The following is a 20,065-nucleotide window of genomic DNA, read 5'->3' on the forward strand; positions in this document are numbered from 1 at the left end:
AAATTGTACTGTGCTCACTGAATGGCTTTCAACCGATTGTGAGGGTATACAATCTCATCCCCCACACTTGAAAACAGGTTATTGTACGTTTTTGTAAGTGTCAAAATTAATAAAACAAAATTGAATTTAGTTTTCATTTAAAAAGTTATTGTTGCCCAAAGTGTTTAAGATGATTTGTTATGTATGTTTCTATTCAAAGATTTTTGGAAAATCATGATTGAAAGTGACTGGGGTCAAACCAGCATTCAAAGTTCACAGCGCATGGTTGAAGACCTTCTAGCCTCTTTTTTTGTGGGAAAACTCCCCAACACGTCCCTAGCTTTTTCCACCAATAATAAATATCATGGAATTATATGCTACATTGTATTCAATATATTAATCATTCACATTCACACAAGTTTAAGGAAAACTTTCACATTTGCAAAGCGTTATTTTCAGGGATCAAAGTATGTTTTAAGTAAAAGCCAAGTTATTTGTAGATAACGGGTCAAGTTTGTACACAATTAATAAAACTGACTAGAATTATAATTATAAGACAGGAACAAAGAAATAGCTACCATATTTACCGTTAATTAACACTACACAACGCCGGGTAAAGCGTTGATTTGATGAGGGCAAATTATAAAAATGAATGCAGCGTGTGATATGCTTATATCGCGGGGTATAGTATAAAATAGATTAAAAAGATAATGTCTGCGGTTAGGAAAAATTGTGGCGATTAGTAAAACCGGCAAAAATGTCCGGTTGGTAGTGTACACTTCTGAGCATTTGGATGTGTATTGCTCCATGAGGGGTGGTAGGGGGAAGGTCTGGATGCATGCTACCAAAGATTGCTACTGATAAAAAATGTAAATGTGACCTAAAGACTACTAATTTAGCTTTAAACAGCTGGTTGAAGGCCCTGATAATGTGTTAAATATAAAGTATTATTTTGGGTGTGCTTTTTTAAACATTTTATACAAAGCTTTCAAGGAGAATTGGAATGAGGAGAAAAAATGCACAAGACTGCCTAGTTTCATGAAAATAACTTGATCTGAAATTTAAAAAAAAATAAAATGAAAAACATGTTTGGCAACTCACAAATAATTGGAAAGGTTTTGTAAGGGCAAAAGCTCATAAAAACTATCAAAAGTTGTCAAAAATGCCAACTCTTTTTATGCCATTTTTTTCCAACGAAAATCACTGACTATAAAGTGGCGAAAACTAGGCGGGGGGCTTACATTTCTATTTTTTTTAATTGTGATTAATTCTTTCATGTTCATCCACTTATATATGACAATGTATTCTGTAGAAACTAAAACAATACTTTTTAGCTCGACTATTCAAAGAATAGGTGGGCTATACTACTCGCCCCATCGTCGGCGTTGGTGTCCGGTTAAAGTTTTAGGGCAAGTTGGGATTTTCACTTATAAGTCCAATACCCTACATTCAATTGACTTAATACTTCACACAGTTGTTCAGGGCCATCACATGATGAGGTTAGATAACTCCATATTATTCTTTACACAGATTATGGCCCCTGATTGACTATGGAACTAATGGGTTAAAGTTTTAGGGCAAGTTGGAATATTTATTAATAACTTCTATATCCTTTGTTCAATTAACTTAATACTTCAAACAGTTGTTCAGGACCATCCCACAATGAGGTTACATAACTCCATACCCATAATACAAGTTATGGCCCCTGTTTGACTTAGGTTAAAGTTTTAGGGCAAGTAAATGTTAAGGGCAAGTTGGGATTTTACTTTTATACTGTTCATTAAATGCACTTAATAAATTCAAAATTATTTACGACCATCTTACAACAAGAAACATAACTCCGTTTTAAGCCTAAATACAAGTTATCGCCCTTGATTTTTTTTTTTTTTTTCCTTTGAAAGGCATATTTGTATATTCTTAACCATATTTTCATAATGGGAAATCAAGTTATTTGAATGACTTGCGTCATTGTTTGGGGGGGTTGGTGGGAGGGCAGCATCAAAGTCACCTTATGTATCAAATAATTTTAGTTAGGTTTGACATAAAGAGACCAAACTTGGTATTATTACATCGTTATTGTATTCTAAGTCAAAGCGGTGTAGTCGAGCGCGCTGTCTTACGACGGCTCTTGTTTTTATAAATTATCAAAAATTATTTTTAAATAACGTCTTAGCACTAATGATTTGAACTACAAATGGTCTCAATATGTTTGATAAACACAGTTTTAACTAATTTTAAATTTGCCAACTATCATAGGCATTTTGTGTCTACATGTATGGATTGACATTAGGACATTTAAAGATGAGATAAAAACCTGAGATTCGAACTCACAACTCTTATAACCAATGATTAGAAATCCAGAGCGCTACTGCCACAGCCATGATACCTTGTGGATAATAGGTTTAACTTTACCATTTATTCACAGCTCCATGTGTGAAATCGGATTGCCCCTTGATTATTTAGATATTTTAAACAAATCCAAGCTGTTTTGAAAGGTCTTGCACTGTCCTGTTTAATGAATAAAGCTATTTCAAATGACATTCATAAATAAGCTATGTTTTACTTTAAAAAATGGTCCGGGGTTGCTACTAGTTGTATGGTCCTTGCTAAAACCCTGCCCAAACTCTATGTTTATACTACAATGTACTATAGCTAATGGTAAAATTAAAATGGTTATAATCACGGTGATGATGCAAAGCGAATTCTTTCCATCCACATTCTTTATTTGCGGGTTCTCTCCGGCACGATACGGATTCTATCCGTAGTGTTTAACTTAAAAACTTGAATGCCAAAATATAAATTGGTGAATATAACAGCAAGATCTGTAATTATGTTTGTGATTTGATACCTAAAGAATAACTTCATCAACTATAGACAAACACAAAAATGAAAGCACGATATCTTTTTATTCATTTAAACGAATGAAAATAAAACATTGATCATGATTCTGACAGCAAATGGCATGCAAAAGAAACCTTAATATATTTACTTACTATCAGCCATTTACATCCTGATAATTACGTTTATCTTTTCAAAGAAGGTATCAAAGAAGGTATTTAATTTCCTGCTTTTGTATATAGTCTTTGGGGAAAAACAGTGGAAATAAAGTCCCCACTTGTCGGTTCAGCGAAGCTCTGGATTCTATCTTTTATGAGTAGTTACCGGTATATAGAAATTTGAGCACCGGCTATATTTTGTCACTCGCACCAGATTCTATATAAGATTTGATATGCTGTTTTTTGTTTGTTTGTTTTCATTATATCTTGTATCATTTTAACTTCTTCTTCGAAGTCTAGAAAGAAAAATAACAAAATTGACATCATGAAGTCAATTTTTTATATACATTATTTTTTATTATGATTCTCATAAATCCCTTTAACTGCTTAACTGACCAAATGCATGATGCTGACACAATTTTAGGGTCAGTGCAAACTTTTAACGGTACTAAGGTCTGCAAACCGAAAAACATTTTTTTCATGCCTTAAGCAAAATAATAAATTCTTATATGTTTAAACATCGGCGGCGAAAATGACCCATTGTATGAGCAAACGCAGGTATCATTATTGCTTAAGGCACTCCCAATCATTCTAATTACATAAACAACAACATATACTATGACTTGTTACTCTTGAGATACGGGATTAGATCGTCTTTTATGAATAAATATGAAGCAAAAACCAAATTCCCTAATTCACATATGAGAGTTATAAAGTCATGTGAATTATTTGCATATACAATTTAAAGTAAACTACAAGAAAGACCATTGATGCAAAGCATCATAGGGCGCTGTTTAATAGTTTATGCATTTGTTATATGTTGAAAAACAAGGAATAGTCAAGGTCAACAAGCATATTATGGTGCATCGAACCGCATCCATGAAATTTTATTTCAATACCATAAGTAGTTTTAAAGTAATGCTCTGGTCAAGAAAAGCGGCAAAGGGCAATAATTATGTAATTAGCTGAAATACAGCTATTTTTATTGTGCACTGCACTTCCTCTCATTGTGCTTTACCATTGAATGATGTTTAATGAAATTCCAAGAAGTTCACTTACTGTCAAGTTTTGTCTTAACAGAACTGAGTAAGAGTGCATCTTTAAAAATAGTGTGTGTGTTTTTTTCACTTATATGAAATATGTTATAATTCAATTTGACAAATGAGACAAATTTTTTAAGTAAGGAAACAGAAGTAGTAATTGTACATCATACAAAACAACAACAAAATTGACAAAGCTCAATATAACAGGAAATCTTTATAAAAACAAAAATCCTTAAAGGCCATAATTATTTAAACTTAATTAATGAAAGTGTAAGATTTATGAAGTTCCTGTGAAAACATCTTATCACATGACTTACTTGACCAATCGTTTTGTGCGCACTGTGTAGTGTTCTAAAAATAAAACAACTCGGGGGCAATCGTAATGAAATTTTACTTATGTCACCTTTAACACATTAACAAATAAAGTAAGGTGAACATTTTGTACCGATATCTAGTAAATTAAAGAAAACAGCTTACCTCATGGTATATCAATTCAGTAAACATAACAAAACAAAATAAAACATAATTATTCCCATTCACATAATTACCGGTCCACACATTTTACATTTCCGGCAATTGATTACAGGTAACCAATCGGAAAACGCAAACGAATCGGGAACAGTTATTAAACTTATTTGTCGTTCTTCCGAAATCGTGTTTTGAAGATAAATTGAAGACAATCTATTCAACCATAAATTTTAACACCCATGCAATCGCCATCCATTTGCATTTTTTAATCATGATAAAATAACAATAAAACCAACCTGTCAATCAAATTAAAAACCGCTCCTACCACTAACTAAAATAAATTCCCATTCCATAATAGGCACGCACTTCAGTGCGGCGCCAATGATAACTTAATGCTTTTTTGCTGTTGCCTGAAAACAAATGAATAGTTTTTGTTTGGTTTTGATTGTTGCAACAAGGCCGTTATTTTTGGAGCATAGATGCTAAATAAGTCCTGAATAAAAACAAATTGTTTAAATTTTAAGTTTTAATTACTATCCATTTAGTCATTAATTGGTTTTATTACGTGAATCTAGAAGCTCACGTATGCGGATGTGCACTGGCAAATATAAAGGCATTCATGAGGCATGGACAAATTCTATATTGCAATACTCTTGACCAAAGAATTGTTTCTGTGTAAAAGGTGACCTGATATACCTAGCATCCCTAATCCGAAACAAGGAGTGTCTTTTAGTATATGATAAATGCATTGCAAACCTTATATTTGACCTTAGTGTCACGACCCTTCTTTTATTTTTGAGACAATAGATTACAGATTTTTTCTTTTTTGGCCTACTCTAGGCCCAACCGTTTATTCAGTCGAGCATACCAGAGTGATATCCCTTACTATTACTAAATACACACAATATCCTCTAGCATTGAATAGATAGACTCCAAAATAATAACATGTAACATGCCAGTAGAATCTGGTGACCACAAAAGCTAGATTCCGTTGCAGTGTTAAAACAAAAGAAAGTTCTGAAAACATGATTAAACAATGAATTTAGTTTGAAGCATGGTTTTTAAGATAAAACTGCTATGAATTTATATAATATGTTAAAATAAGTGATATTTCAAAAATAAAAACAAAAAACACCGTTTAAACAAAAAACACCGTTTCTGCTCGTCGCCTACGTTTTTCATGTGAAATTTCTTCATTTTTTGGTTAATTCGACACAATCGTCATACGAAATCCCGTAAATACAAATAGATATACATTTACTAATAATATGGTAATTCTTTAAAATAAAGATATTTTTCTTATCCCCAAAAGATAACAGTAAAGAATAGCCGGATAGAACAAGTAAATGAAAAATGTGGACGGAAAGAATCCGCTATGCATCATCACCGTGATAATTATTTTTTAATCCTATTCACAGTTTAGGAAAGTTGAGCAATCAGCCATTTATATCTTTTGAAGTACATAGACAATAACCCTCAGTTCTGATTTATACAAATGTATGTGTGTAGAATTTCTTTTCTGTTTAGATAATTCCTGATTTTATTTCACAGATCTGGGATCAAGGCAGCGACGGAGAGTGGACTAACTCTGCTAGCTGGAAGGTATATAATTTTAACTATTGTACCGTAAATGACTGGGTATAAGACGATAGGGGGTATTAGACGCAGGGAAAAAAAAACTGTGAAAAATCAGAGAAAAAAACTTTTAATCTATGTTTTTGGTTAAAAGACGCATAGAAAAAATGTCAAAATCGTCCGGCATTTTCAGCCACCATGTTTGTTGACAGTGACAAAAAAAATTTTTTTTCGTGAAAATGGCGATGGTTATCTTTATAAAACCATATAACCATACTGTCGAGAATGAAAAGTTATGTTATGCAAAAAATATTTTGACAGTGCCCAACTTTGCTTTTTTGTATGTAAGTTTGATTATTAAACTTATTGTTTAATTCAATTTATTATTCAAAATAATATTGAATACCGTAATTCACAAGAGTTCGGACACCATAAATTAATTATTTTTTTCACTCTCCGAATACATAGAAAATTATCATTTTTACATTTTATTTACATGTTTGTTTAACCTGCCTTTTTTCTTCATGTTTGCTTTTTACCACTTATTAATTTATCCGTAGTAATCAATGGTCATAAACTTATTTATTACGCCTTTAAGTGTAAATCCTTCATGAAGTTCATTAAAACACCATTTTATACACGCACTGAACTGAATAAACACATTCTATCGGCTTCAGGAATGACGTCACCATTATGTCATATGTACTTCCGTTGTGTGGAAAATTCTCAATAAAAAAAAATGTTCTTATGATTGATAGACATGTTTTCACATGCTCAATACACTGTAAATCAAAACTATCATTATTCCTGAAACTTTTATACCTTAAGTATCTATTCTTGCTTGATTTATCATTTAGAGTAGAGATTGAAGCATATAAACCGCTGCCCTATAGTTGAAAGGTCATTTTGGAAGAACTGTCATGGCGGACGGTGCAATTTTTAGAGTTTGTTTTTCAAGTGGAGTGATTTTTCTTAGGAATAACTTGACCCCCCTTTTTTATTGGCTTAAAATGTAATTTAAAGCTTGTACTTTAAGAATATATGTGGTTATCATAGCCTGCATTTGCTTGAAATGCCTTTAAATGTTGTCTAAAACTTATAATTTTACATTGAATTATATAGGGAAAAACAATGGTGGTGTGTAACCTAAAAGGGACCGAACTGCTTTGTTTAGAAAGTGTTATTTTTGGTCAAAATTGTATTGTATTTCACTATTTCTGGCAAATTTTCACAATTAAATGCATTTATCTTGTCCGGTTGATCAAAATATGCTATTTCCTGGTTTTCACAACTTTCGCCTATTTTTTTTTTGAAAAAATGAGTCGTCTGCAATCTTATGAGCACTGGAAATGTCCAAATTTGGTGAAAATTTGACTGCGAGAACTTGAAATGTGTGCAAAGATGTGAAGAACTGCCCCATTTGATGCTTAGAATGCCATTTGAGTCAAGGTTCAGTTGAAAAACCTCAAAGAATGGCATTTTGGGCCAAAACGCCTTAGAAAATACAGACGCACAGGCACTTGGGTGACAGGCAGTGAAACTGGAAAACCTGACACAGACTATCAGATTGAGCTAGCTTTGGGTGTATTTATGTATGAAGGACTAATCAAAAGTGTTTTTCATAAAAAATGCAGGGACAGGTTTAGTTATAGGAATGACGTCACCATTACGTCATATGTACTTACGTTGTGTGGAAAATTCTCAATAAAAAAAAAATGTTCTTATGCTTGATAGACATGTTTTCACATGCTAAATACACTGTAAATCAAAACTATCATTATTCCTGAACCTTTTTACCTTAAGTATCTATTCTTGCTTGATTTATCATTTAGAGTAGAGATTGAAGCATAAACCGCTGCCCTATAGTTGAAAGGTCATTTTGGAAGAACTGTCATGGCGGACAGTGCAATTTTTAGAGTTTGTTTTTCAAGTGGAGTGATTTTTCTTAGGAATAACTTGACCCCCCTTTTTTATTGGCTTAAAATGTAATTTAAAGCTTGTACTTTAAGAATATATGTGGTTATCATAGCCTGCATTCGCTCGAAATGCCTTTAAATGTTGTCTAAAAATTATAATTTTACATTGAATTATACAGGGAAAAACAATGGTGGTGTGTAACCTTCAGATCAAAGAGTCACACTGTGTGACGTCACATAACTTACAGTTATACCCACGAGGATCTCGTGGAGAGCATGGACATTGCTATGCAGGATTAATGTATAACTGTACGATTATTGCTTCATATAGTCTATAAGTGTTGTACAAGTTTGAAACCTTATTGGCAGATCGTTTTACAAACATGCCATGTCGATGTTTTCTTAATCCCTTGAATGCCCTTGTTTGTTTAATCCTCAAATAAATATATCACACTTCCTTTTCAACAGGCAATAAATCGTTTAGGATGGGTAGTAACTAATTAAATTGTCACAGTGGTGTATACGGTTGGGTGATCTAGCCAGGCATTGTAAAGATAAAAATCAATAATCTTCGTCTGTGAAACTTGGTAACTATGAAAGTTATGATTGATGTCCTTTGGGTGTCCGAAAATTAGGTACGCAAAATAAATTATTTTGGGAAATAATTATGGGTGTCCAAATATTTAGAGTGTCCGAACTCTTAGGTGAATTACGGTAACTTTAATCGAAAAATATTTTTGTTGAAATTATAAACGTCTTACGATATACCGTATCCTGATCTTCAACTGCCGTTTTAACCCGTATATACTCGATCAATATGACGCGAGTAACATCCCTTTCTACATAAATCTAAACAAACTCTCGGCTTGAAATTGACCTCAGAAAAAAAGTTCAAAAAATTGTTACTGAGTATTATACGCAGGCATTTTTTTGCATCAAAATCTGAGGGAAAAAAGTGCGTCTAATACCCAGTCATTTACGGTAGATTGTTTTACTTCTCTATTGTTTACTATTGCTGATACTTGCAAATCATCCAGGTCACAATTTGAAACCTTGTGAAATATTAAAGGGACTGTACACCAGATTTGCATCAAAAATAGTTTTTATCAGTAACGAATCTCAGGACAATTTTTATTAAAAATTTTTACTCTTTGATATCATAATTGTAAAAAAAAAAATGTAAAAAAGATTGAGTTGTAGACCGGGTTTGAACCGGTGTCACCAAAATTACAGTCCAGTGTTGTATCCACTGTGCTACGAAGACTCACTCTTGACAGTTGGAATATTTAAGGTATATACCTAACTTGTAAATATCACATGATGACATCGACCAGCCAATCACGCATAAGGAATGAATTCTACTAGGTAGACATACCTAGTAATCTTTTGAATGGAAAAATACGAAAAAACTGCGAAAAATAAATTAATTGTAAACTACCGGTATGTGGTGCTTCAGTTAGTATCAATGCATTGTACACATCGATACCAAGTTTATGTCAGTTTTCGACAATTTTCTCTTTTTTTTGCTTTTTCATCACATGGAGTACAGCCCCTTTAATATTGACTCATTTATGGTGCTCAGTTCATAAAAAAATAGCCTGTCAAATTACAATATAATAATCATATACTACAAAATGAAATCATCAGTTAGTGATGAATTGATCTGGTTGGTAGCTATGTATGACCAACAACTTAAAAGAAATCAAAGATTAGTGATTTTGTGACAATAATGCCACCTGATGGGGCTCAACATTGTGGTTTTGAGGCTGACAATTATACTACTCTAACTCTGTGGTGAGTTGAGCAAACATTAACCCCCATCTTTAGGTTACACCCATTCCATGAGGGCACTCTTGCTCTTTCATTGTTTTTTTCATAGTACTTTTTAAGATGTTCACCCTTCATTTTTCAGACACACAGTGGTTCTGTGTGGCGGGTGACCTGGGCCCACCCGGAGTACGGGCAAGTGGTTGCAACATGTTCATTCGACCGTACAGCCGCTGTGTGGGAGGAGATGGTGGGAGAAAACGTTGTGGAGGGCGAACACAGATCCTGGATCAAGAGGGCAAGTCTGGTTGACAGCAGAACTGCAGTTACTGATGTGAAGTTTGCGCCAAAACATTTAGGCTTGCAATTGGTATGGTTTTAATATCATTGTGGTGGTACGTAGATTTTAACCATGCTTTAAGTAAGCACAATCTTAACAGTGAAATAATTCTATTTTTTGCAGGGTTTAATTTTCCAGATTATTAATTTTGATCTTTTTTGTGCAGTTTTTAAAATATTATTTTTAGCTCACCAGGCCTCAAGGTGAGCTATTGTGATCTGTCTTTGACCGTCGTCCCTTGATCAGTCAGTCCGTCCGTCCGTCAACAATTGCTTAAAAAAACATCTCCTGAAACTACCTGGCAAAATTCAATGAAACTTCACAGGAAGCTTCCTTTGTTGTCCCTCTACAAAAATACAACAACGGGTCACGATTGATAAACAACAACAACAAAATGGTCGACTTCCTGTTTGCTTTCAAAAGCATCTCCTCTGAAACTACCGGTCCAAATTCAATGAAACTTTGCAGGAAGCTTCCTTTGGTGTCCCTCTACAAAAATACAACAACGGGTCATGATTGATAAACAACAACAACAACAAAATGGCCCACTTCCTGTTTTGCTTTCAAAAGCATCTCCTCTGAAACTACTTGTCCAAATTCAATGAAAATTTGCAGGATGCTTCCTTGGGTGACCCTCTACAAAAATACAACAAGGGGTCACTATTGATCAACAACAAAAGCAACAACAACAAAAAGGCTTACTTCCTGTTTTGCTTTAAAAAGAAACATCTCCTCTGAAACTACCGCTCCAATTTCAATGAAACTTTACAGGAAGCTTCCTTGGGTGACCCTCTACAAAAATACAACAAGGGGTCACGATTGATCAACAACAACAACAACAAAATGGCCAACTGTTTGCTTTAAAAAACCCTCTCTTCTAAAACTACCAGTCCAAATTCAATGAAACATGGGTGCGTCCTTATGTAACCTTCTACAAAAATACAACAAGGGGTCGCGATTGATCAACAACAACAACAATCTAGCCAACTTCCTGTTTTGCTTAAAAAACATCCCCTCTGAAACTACCCGGCGAAATTCACTGAAACTTTACAGGGAGCTTCATTGCATGACCCTCTACAAATATAAAACAAGGCATCATCATCAGTAAAGATATGTTTAAATTGCAACATTTTTATTAATGCTTTATCACAGAGTTGTGGCCCTTCGCTTTGGTGCCATCATGGCCCTCTTGTTTAAACATGTCATACTTTTCTCTAAATGTTGAATTTCAAACCACACTTTTCCATCACATGCTTATCAGTGTAATTAGCAAAGCGATCATGGCTGGTTTTGTGTATGTTGTTTCAAATGAACTCATGTAGACTGATCAGACGATGCAATCGTTCAATAAACAAACAAGAAACTCAATTCATTGTCAGTACAATTGCAAAACCCCTGTTAGTTGTTAAGATAATACATGCTCTGTTATCTATTTTGAGGCAAACTGGCAAATCTACATCGAAATCCTTAGATTTTTATGACAATTGTTCACTAAAAAGAATCTATTACAAATGTATACATGAAAGATGTGCTTGTGGTAAGTTTACTTTTTAGTGCTGATTCTGAAACTTAAAATTGCCCTCTTTTCCATAGGCCACCTGTTCAGCAGATGGTATAGTGCGTGTTTACGAGGCACCGGACGTGATGAACCTCAGTCAGTGGTCACTCCAACATGAGATCCCGTGTAAACTAAGATGTAGCTGCCTCTCTTGGAACACATCAAGGTAAGCCATGCTCATTTGTATATAGTTATTGCTATTTGCAATTTATCATGAAATAGTGTCCAAGTTCCAGTTTTCTTTTGCTATGCTGATAATGTGCATAATTTTGTCCTTTTTTTGGAAATTAGGGAACCAACATGTACGTTTTTACTTTTAAATTAGGTGGTGATTTTTTCTGTGAATGGTGGATAAACTTTGGGTAAAAAAATAACTATTATGAATGCACTAGTTAGGGGTTATAATTGAATGCACAGGTTAGGGGTTATTACTGTATGACAGTAATGTGTCTAACATGTCAAATGTTGCTCTTTAGTTGTTTCATTGTAAATCTTGACCAGTGTAATGATACTGGTATTACCTTATATCTTAACAGACGCCACCCTCAAATGTTAGCAGTGGGAAGCGATGATCCCAACCCATCAGCTGGAGGAAAAGTACAGATTTATGAGTACAATGATGCCACTAGGTATAATTCTTGAGCCCTAGAAAATTGTATGTGTATTTCGTGTACAAACTCTGCAAAATTATCGTTTTATATACAAAGTGTTACTGGCATCCATCAGTTGTGATTAAAAAGTGAAATTTTTATGTTGGATAACATGAAAATATTTTTATTATTACCTAACCCATGGCTGCTTGAAAAAAAAACTAGCATTTTGAAGAAATAAAAAGAATATTTAAACAAGACCCCAATGCGGCAATGCCGCATTAAAGCCGGATTTTTAGCTCACCTGTCACATAGTGACAAGGTGAGCTTTTGTGATCACATTTTGTCCGGCGTCCGTCCGTCCGTAAACTTTTACTTTAAACGACATCTCCTCATAAACCAATTTCATCCAAACTTCACAGGAATGTTCCTTGGGTGGTCCCATTTGAAAATTGTTCAAAGAATTGAATTGCATGCAGAACTCTGATTGCCATGGCAATGGAAAGGAAAAACTTTAAAAATTTTCTTCTCCCAAACCACAAGGCTTAGGCCGTTGATATGTGGTAGGTAGGATCACCAAATGGTCCTCTACCAAGATTGTTCAAATTATGGCCCTTGGGTCAAAATTGGCCCCGCCCCGGGGGGTCATGGGTTTTCTCTATATGTTTATAGTGAAAACTTAAAAAATCTTCTCCTCTGAACTTACTTGGCCTAGAGCTTAGATATTTGTCATGATTCATTGTCTAGTGGACCTCTACAAAGATTGTTCAAATTATGGCCCTGGGGTCAAAATTGGCCCCGCCCCGGGGGGTCATGGGTATGCTCTATATGTTTATAGTTAAAACTTCAAAAATCTTCTCCTCTGAACTTACTTGGACTAGAGCTTAGATATTTGGCATGATTCATCGTCAAGTGGACCTCTACAAAGATTGTTCAAATTATGGCCTTGGGGTCAAAATTGGTCCCGCCCCGGGGGGTCATGGGTTTTCTCTATATGTTTGTAGTGAAAACTTCAAAAATCTTCTCCTTTGAACTTACTTGGACTAGAGCTTAGATATTTGGCATGATTCATCGTCTAGTGGACCTCTACAAAGATTGTTCAAATTATGGCCTTGGGGTCAAAATTGGCCCCGCCCCGGGGGGTCATGGGTATACTTGATATGTTTATAGTTAAAACTTCAAAAATCTTCTCCTCTGAATTTACTTGGACTAGAGCATAGATATTTGGCATGATTCATCGTCTAGTGGACCTCTACAAAGATTGTTCAAATTATGGCCTTGGGGTCAAAATTGGCCCCGCCCCGGGGGGTCATGGGTATGCTCTATATGTTTATATTAAAAAAAATCAAAAATCTCCTCTGAACTTACGTTGCTTAGAGCTTAGATATTTGGCATGATTCATCGTCTAGTGGACCTCTACAAAGTTTGTTCAAATTATGGCCCTGGGGTCAAAATTGGCCCCGCCCCGGGGGTCATGGGTATGCTCTATATGTTTATAGTTAAAACTTCAAAAATCTTCTCCTCTGAACTTACTTGGACTAGAGCTTAGATATTTGGCATGATTCATCGTCTAGTGGACCTCTACAAAGATTGTTCAAATTATGGCCTTGGGGTCAAAATTGGCCCCGCCCCGGGGGGTCATGGGTTTTCTCTATATGTTTGTAGTGAAAACTTCAAAAATCTTCTCCTTTGAACTTACTTGGACTAGAGCTTAGATATTTGGCATGATTCATCGTCTAGTGGACCTCTACAAAGATTGTTCAAATTATGGCCTTGGGGTCAAAATTGGCCCCGCCCCGGGGGGTCATGGGTATACTTGATATGTTTATAGTTAAAACTTCAAAAATCTTCTCCTCTTAACTTACTTGGACTAGAGCTTAGATATTTGGCATGATTCATCGTCTAGTGGACCTCTACAAAGATTGTTCAAATTATGGCCTTGGGGTCAAAATTGGCCCCGCCCCGGGGGGTTAGGGTATTCTCTATATGTTTATAGTGAAAACTTCAAAAATCTTCTCCTTTGAACTTACTTGGACTAGAGCTTAGATATTTGGCATGATTCATCGTCAAGTGGACCTCTACAAAGATTGTTCAAATTATGGCCTTGGGGTCAAAATTGGCCCCGCCCCGGGGGGTCATGGGTATACTTGATATGTTTATAGTTAAAACTTCAAAAATCTTCTCCTCTTAACTTACTTGGACTAGAGCTTAGATATTTGGCATGATTCATCGTCTAGTGGACCTCTGCAAAGATTGTTCAAATTATGGCCCTGTGGTCAAAATTGGCCCCGCCCCTGGGTGGTCATGGGTTTTCTCTATATGTTTATATTAAAAAAAATCAAAAATCTCCTCTGAACTTACGTTGCTTAGAGCTTAGATATTTGGCTTGATTCATCGTCTAGTGGACCTCTACAAAGATTGTTCAAATTATGGCCTTGGGGTCAAAATTGGCCCCGCCCAGGGAGGTTAGGGTATTCTCTATATGTTTATAGTTAAAACTTCAAAAATCATCTCCTCGGAACTTACGTGGCTTAGAGCTTAGGTATTTGGCATGATTCATCGTCTAGTGGACCTCTACAAAGTTTGTTCAAATTATGGCCCTGGGGTCAAAATTGGCCACACCCTGGGGCTGATGGGTTTTCTCTATATGTGTTATAGTGAAAACTTAAAAAATCTTCTCCGAACTCACAAAGACAAGTAACATCTTAATTTAAACTGGATAACATATTTAGTACACATACCAATTTTCAATATGGGCCACATACAACAATTAATAACAAATATACACATAAAGATACACACGTAAAATCAAGTAGTGACAAGAGCTTAGATATTTGGCATGATATATCATCTAGTTGACTTGTACCAATCTTTGGCCCTGGGGTCAAAAAATGGCCCCACCAGGGCGGTCATGGGTTTCCTTATATATGTATATGATGAAAACTTATAAAATCTTCTTCTCCGAAACCAAAAGGCGAAGGCCTTAGATATTTGGTATGAAGCATTGTTTATCGGACCACTATTAAGATTGTTCAAACTTTAGCCCTGGGGTCAAAATTGGCCACGCCCCGTGTTCATAGGCTTAGGTTTTCAATATTTTTATATAGTCTTATATAATAAAACTTTAAAAATCCTCTCCAAAATATAAGACCTAGAGCTTTCATATTTGGTATATGGTGTTACCTAGTGGACCTACACCAAAGGTATTCAAATTATTGTCCCGGGGTCAAATTGGCCTTGCTCAGGGGTCATTTGTTTTTACATTGTCTTGTCACTTAAACATCTTTTCCTCTGAAAGTAAAGGTCAGAATGACTCCATACTTGATATGTAGCATCCTTACATGGTCCTCTCTCAACTTTGTTCAAATGGTTTTGTTTGGCCCCTTTTAGGGGTCACCAGAGCAACAAATAGAAAAACCTTTAAACAACTTGATCTTATTAACTGCTTGATGGATCTTCAAGTCTGAAGCATCCTAGCATGGACCTCTGTCAGGTCTTTACAAATAATTTTGTTTGGCCCCTTTTAAGGGCCACCAGAGCTAAAATTAGTTAAAAAAAAAAACTTAACATTTTCTTCGCATGAACCCCTTGATAGATCTTCAGCAAATTTGGTTTGAAGTGTCCTTGCATGGACTTCTCTTAAATTTGTTCACATAATTTTGTTTGGCCCGGTTGCCATGGCAACCTAAAGGAAAATGTCAACAATTGGTTATAATCATCTTCTTCTCCTAAACCGCTTTGACAATTTTGATGAAACTTCATAGGAATGATCCTTGGTTGGTGCTTTTTCAAAATTGTTCAAAGAAATTAATTCCATGTAGAACTCTGGTTGACATGGCAACCTAAAGGAAAAGTGTCAACAATTGGTTACAATCATCTTCTTCTCCTAAACCGCTTGGACAATTTTGATGAAACTTCATAGGAATGATCCTTGGTTGGTGCTTTTTCAAAATTGTTCAAAAAAATTAATTCCGGTTGCCATGGCAACCTGAAGGAAAATATAGGCTGTCGTGTCCGCGCTGTGACTTACTCTTATATGGACAGATTTTAAAATGACTTGCCATATGTTTTCGACATACCAAGACAACGTGTCGTGTGCAAGACCCATGTCCCTACCTCTAAGGTGAAAGATACACTAAGTGTTTATTCACAATGGAATGCTGAATATGAGGACATAAAGAGTGTTGGCTGTCATTTAGTATGATTGTTTTTTTTTCTATGCTCAGAGGCAATTTAATATAACTTGCTATATGTATTTGAGACATAAAGGCAAGATCAACTTTTTATGTACTTGTTCATAGATCAATGTCACATTGGGGGGCATTTGTCACATACTTTGACAGCTCTTGTTCAATATTCTTTGAGAAACAAGCTATATTAATAACAAAGGTTAAACTCTTTTACTCAGGTGAGCGATTTAGGGCCATCATGGCCCTCTTGTTTAATTGACCATGCAATTTTGCAAACCTAGGATTTGAGCTAGTGACCATGTATTTTTAACTAAAAAGACCTATATTTATACTTATCAGAGAAATCTTTCATACATATAACCGGATCAACAGAAACTATTCCATTTTGTGTGAGGAAAAATGAACATTTTATCAAAACATCAGCTTTTCCAATAAGATCTGTCCCAGAGACCTAGTTTTTGACCCTAGTTGACACATTTTATCATCTAAGATTTCATTTTTTTATGACATCGGGAAAATATTTCCTAAGATTTGACCTAGTGACCTAGTTTTTTTATCTGGGTGACCCATATTCACAAATGTTTAAGACAACATGTAGACAAATATTCTGACCAAGTTTCATAAAGATTTGACAAAAATTAATGAATTATTATAACTGTGAAATTCTTTCTCCTAAGATTTGACCTTGTGACCTAGATTTTGACCAGGGATGACCCATATTAAAGAACTTAAGATATTATGCAGACAAATATTCTGACCAAGTTTCATTAAGATTTGACAAAAATTGTTGAATTTTTGACGTGGAAAGATTTTCCTAAGATTTGACCTAGTGACCTAGAATTTGACCCGGGATGACCGATAAAAAAAATAAGCAAGATATTATGCAGACAAATATTCTGATCAAGTTTCATCAAGATATGAAAAAAAATGTTGAATTTATGATGTGGAAATATTTTTGATTTGACCTAGTGACCTAGATTATGACCCGGGTTGACCCATATTGAAAAATATGCAAGATATAATGCAGACAAGCATTCTGACCATGTTTCATCAAGATTTGATAAAAATTGTTGAATTTATTACCGTGAAATATTTCTTCTAAAGATTTGACCTAGTGACCTAGTTTTTGACCCAAGATGACCCATATTCATATATATTCAAGATAACATGCGGACAAATAGTCTGACCAAGTTTGATAACCATTGGATAAAAACTCTTGATTTTATTACATAAAGAATAATTTTTAACGGCCGTCTTCAAAACGTTTTTGCCATTCTATAACCTGTAATTTTTCGCTGAAAAATCTGGCTAATAAAACAGTTAAAGTAAATTGAAAGATAAAAACATGGTTAGACATACTGAAAGAAATCCATGACATTGAATGACTTCTTTTATGTAAACAGGAAATGGAATAAAGTGGAAACAATCGCCATGGTAACTGATCCCGTCCATGATGTAGCATTCTCTCCAAACCTCGGTAGATCTTACCACCTTCTTGCCATAGCCACAAAAACACTGAAAATTATCTCGATAGAACCCCTCAGGTAAGTTGGTTTTAATATACAGTAATGTTGACTTGTAAATGATAATATATTTTAGATTTTGTGTACATGCTATTCTAAAGAGAACAAAATCAGTAGCCATAGATTGTTCAAGAATTGTGCCATATTAACAAAGCAACTAAATACACTGTTTCTTGAAATATATACGAGGGCAGTTCATAAAGATCATTGACATGAGCAAATTCATTCCATCAATTGTTTATTTAAACAATATAACATATACATGTCATTCAATATATTGTAAAGATGTATTGAAAATTTCAATCCAAAATGTTGATTGGAAGCCTTTCTAATGTGTAGTTTTTAACAACCACCCCTTTTGGCTCAGAGCACATTGACACATCATGGAGTCATGAAGTTAAAAAATGCATTCTATTTCAAAGACTGTAATCTTCCCATAATTTTGCTATTCTTTATCTTATTGTGAGTTTTCTTAATCATCTCATATTTTGAAACTATTAAGAGCAGTTAATAATAATTTATTCTCAGTTTTCCAGCTAGTCTGTCTTTAAATGGCGCTCCGACCCAGCCCAATTTCATATTGCCTGCCCCCTTAAAACTGGGAAGTGCCTTTTTCATAATTGATCAATTAATGCCTTTTATCCAGAGGTGCCCTTTTTATTATCAAAATCATCACCAATTATGCTTAGCTGTCTTTGCTTTTTCTTCATTTTAGATACTTTTTAGGAAATGTGACATTGCACAAAAGGAGACTCCATATATGTACACTTTTGTTCAGTGGTTAACACGAGTTTCTGAATTCCATAAAATTATTACAATGTTAATTATTACATTCAAATTTTGCACAATGTTTCAAGAGGTATTCAGGTTATTTATTATCAATTTTATCATAATTTGCATTTCATATGAATTTTGTATCATGCATACTTTTTATTTTATGTATTGTATTCAAGTACCCCGGTACTTTATGACCCAAATCATTTTCAAAGTGCTATATGTTCCATACCCTTGGTTTCATGAGCAACGTTTTTAGAATATGTATGGTCACATCTGCACAACTTGCTTCTTAAATGAACCGAAATAGGTAACTCTTTGAAATTTCCGCAAAACACCCTGAGCGAGGGTTGAGATGAACCTATCTTACATGAGCGGCTGTGGTAGATGCTTTTTCTCCCACCTCAGTTAAACAAAATTTAGTAACAATGTATTTTTTGCTGGAACTCTTGTGCGCCGTGAAAATAAATGCGTATGGATATGTGATAGTTTGTGGTTGTCATGGATATGCGTGCAGTGATTTAGGTTATGTTAATAGTCAAATTGGTCTTTGAATAGTCTATATTTCCTGCTGGATTATAATTTTGCTAACTTGAAAAATTAAATTCAAAGTGAGTGAGTCTTTTAAAGAGAAACATGATTTTTTTGGCTTAAATCAATTAGATTTGAACTGAATTTTAAGGAAATGTATGGTTGTCTTATTCTTGAAACTTGAGAAATGGCATTTCTTCCAATCTGAAGTTTGCCTATTTACATTTAAATATGTGTAAGGAAGTTAAAGTGACACTCTTATTTTAAATTAATACATGTATAACAAACATCAATTTCGACTGACAAAGCTTTAACTTCTTTATGAAAAATATTAATTATTGATAACAAGAATGTAACTGTGTATTTAATAGCAGAAAGTGCAAAAATATTAAATGATTGGTGGATGTTAAAAGATCAACTGTGGTCTACGATAGTCTCATAAGGTAGAAATACAGTGTTTATTTCAAATTAAACTCAAAATCCTTCATTGTTTTCGATATTTATTCATCCTTTTTTATGCCCCCGAAGGTGGGCATATTAAAATCGCACCGTCCGTCCGTCCGTCCGACTCAATAACTCAGAATATTATGGACAGATTTTAAAATAACTTGCCACATGTGTTCGGCATACCAAGACGACGTGTTGCGTGCAAGAACCGTGTCCCTACCTCTATGGTCAAGGTCACACTTAGGTGTTTATTGACAATGGAATGCTGCGTATAAGGACATAGAGTATAGGTTGTCGTGTCCGGGCTGTAACTTTCCCTTGTATGGACAGATTTTAAAATAACTTGCCACATGTGTTCGGCATACCAA

General features: G+C 34.7%; 1 protein-coding gene across 2 annotated transcripts in view; it reads left to right on the forward strand.

Moving 5' to 3' along the window:
- The window catches only part of LOC128243051 (nucleoporin SEH1-like), a 41,572-nt gene that overhangs the window by 9,502 nt on the left and 12,005 nt on the right, over nt 1-20,065 (forward strand). For both annotated transcript variants that reach the window (XM_052960541.1, XM_052960542.1), the window contains exons 2-6: nt 6,038-6,088; nt 9,890-10,114; nt 11,678-11,808; nt 12,179-12,271; nt 17,826-17,966. In XM_052960541.1, the coding sequence (XP_052816501.1) occupies nt 6,038-6,088; nt 9,890-10,114; nt 11,678-11,808; nt 12,179-12,271; nt 17,826-17,966 (641 nt within the window). The remainder of the gene's footprint in view (nt 1-6,037; nt 6,089-9,889; nt 10,115-11,677; nt 11,809-12,178; nt 12,272-17,825; nt 17,967-20,065) is intronic.

The sequence above is a fragment of the Mya arenaria genome, chromosome 8 (assembly GCF_026914265.1).
Source record: "Mya arenaria isolate MELC-2E11 chromosome 8, ASM2691426v1".
In the NCBI taxonomy this organism is placed as follows: domain Eukaryota; kingdom Metazoa; phylum Mollusca; class Bivalvia; order Myida; family Myidae; genus Mya; species Mya arenaria.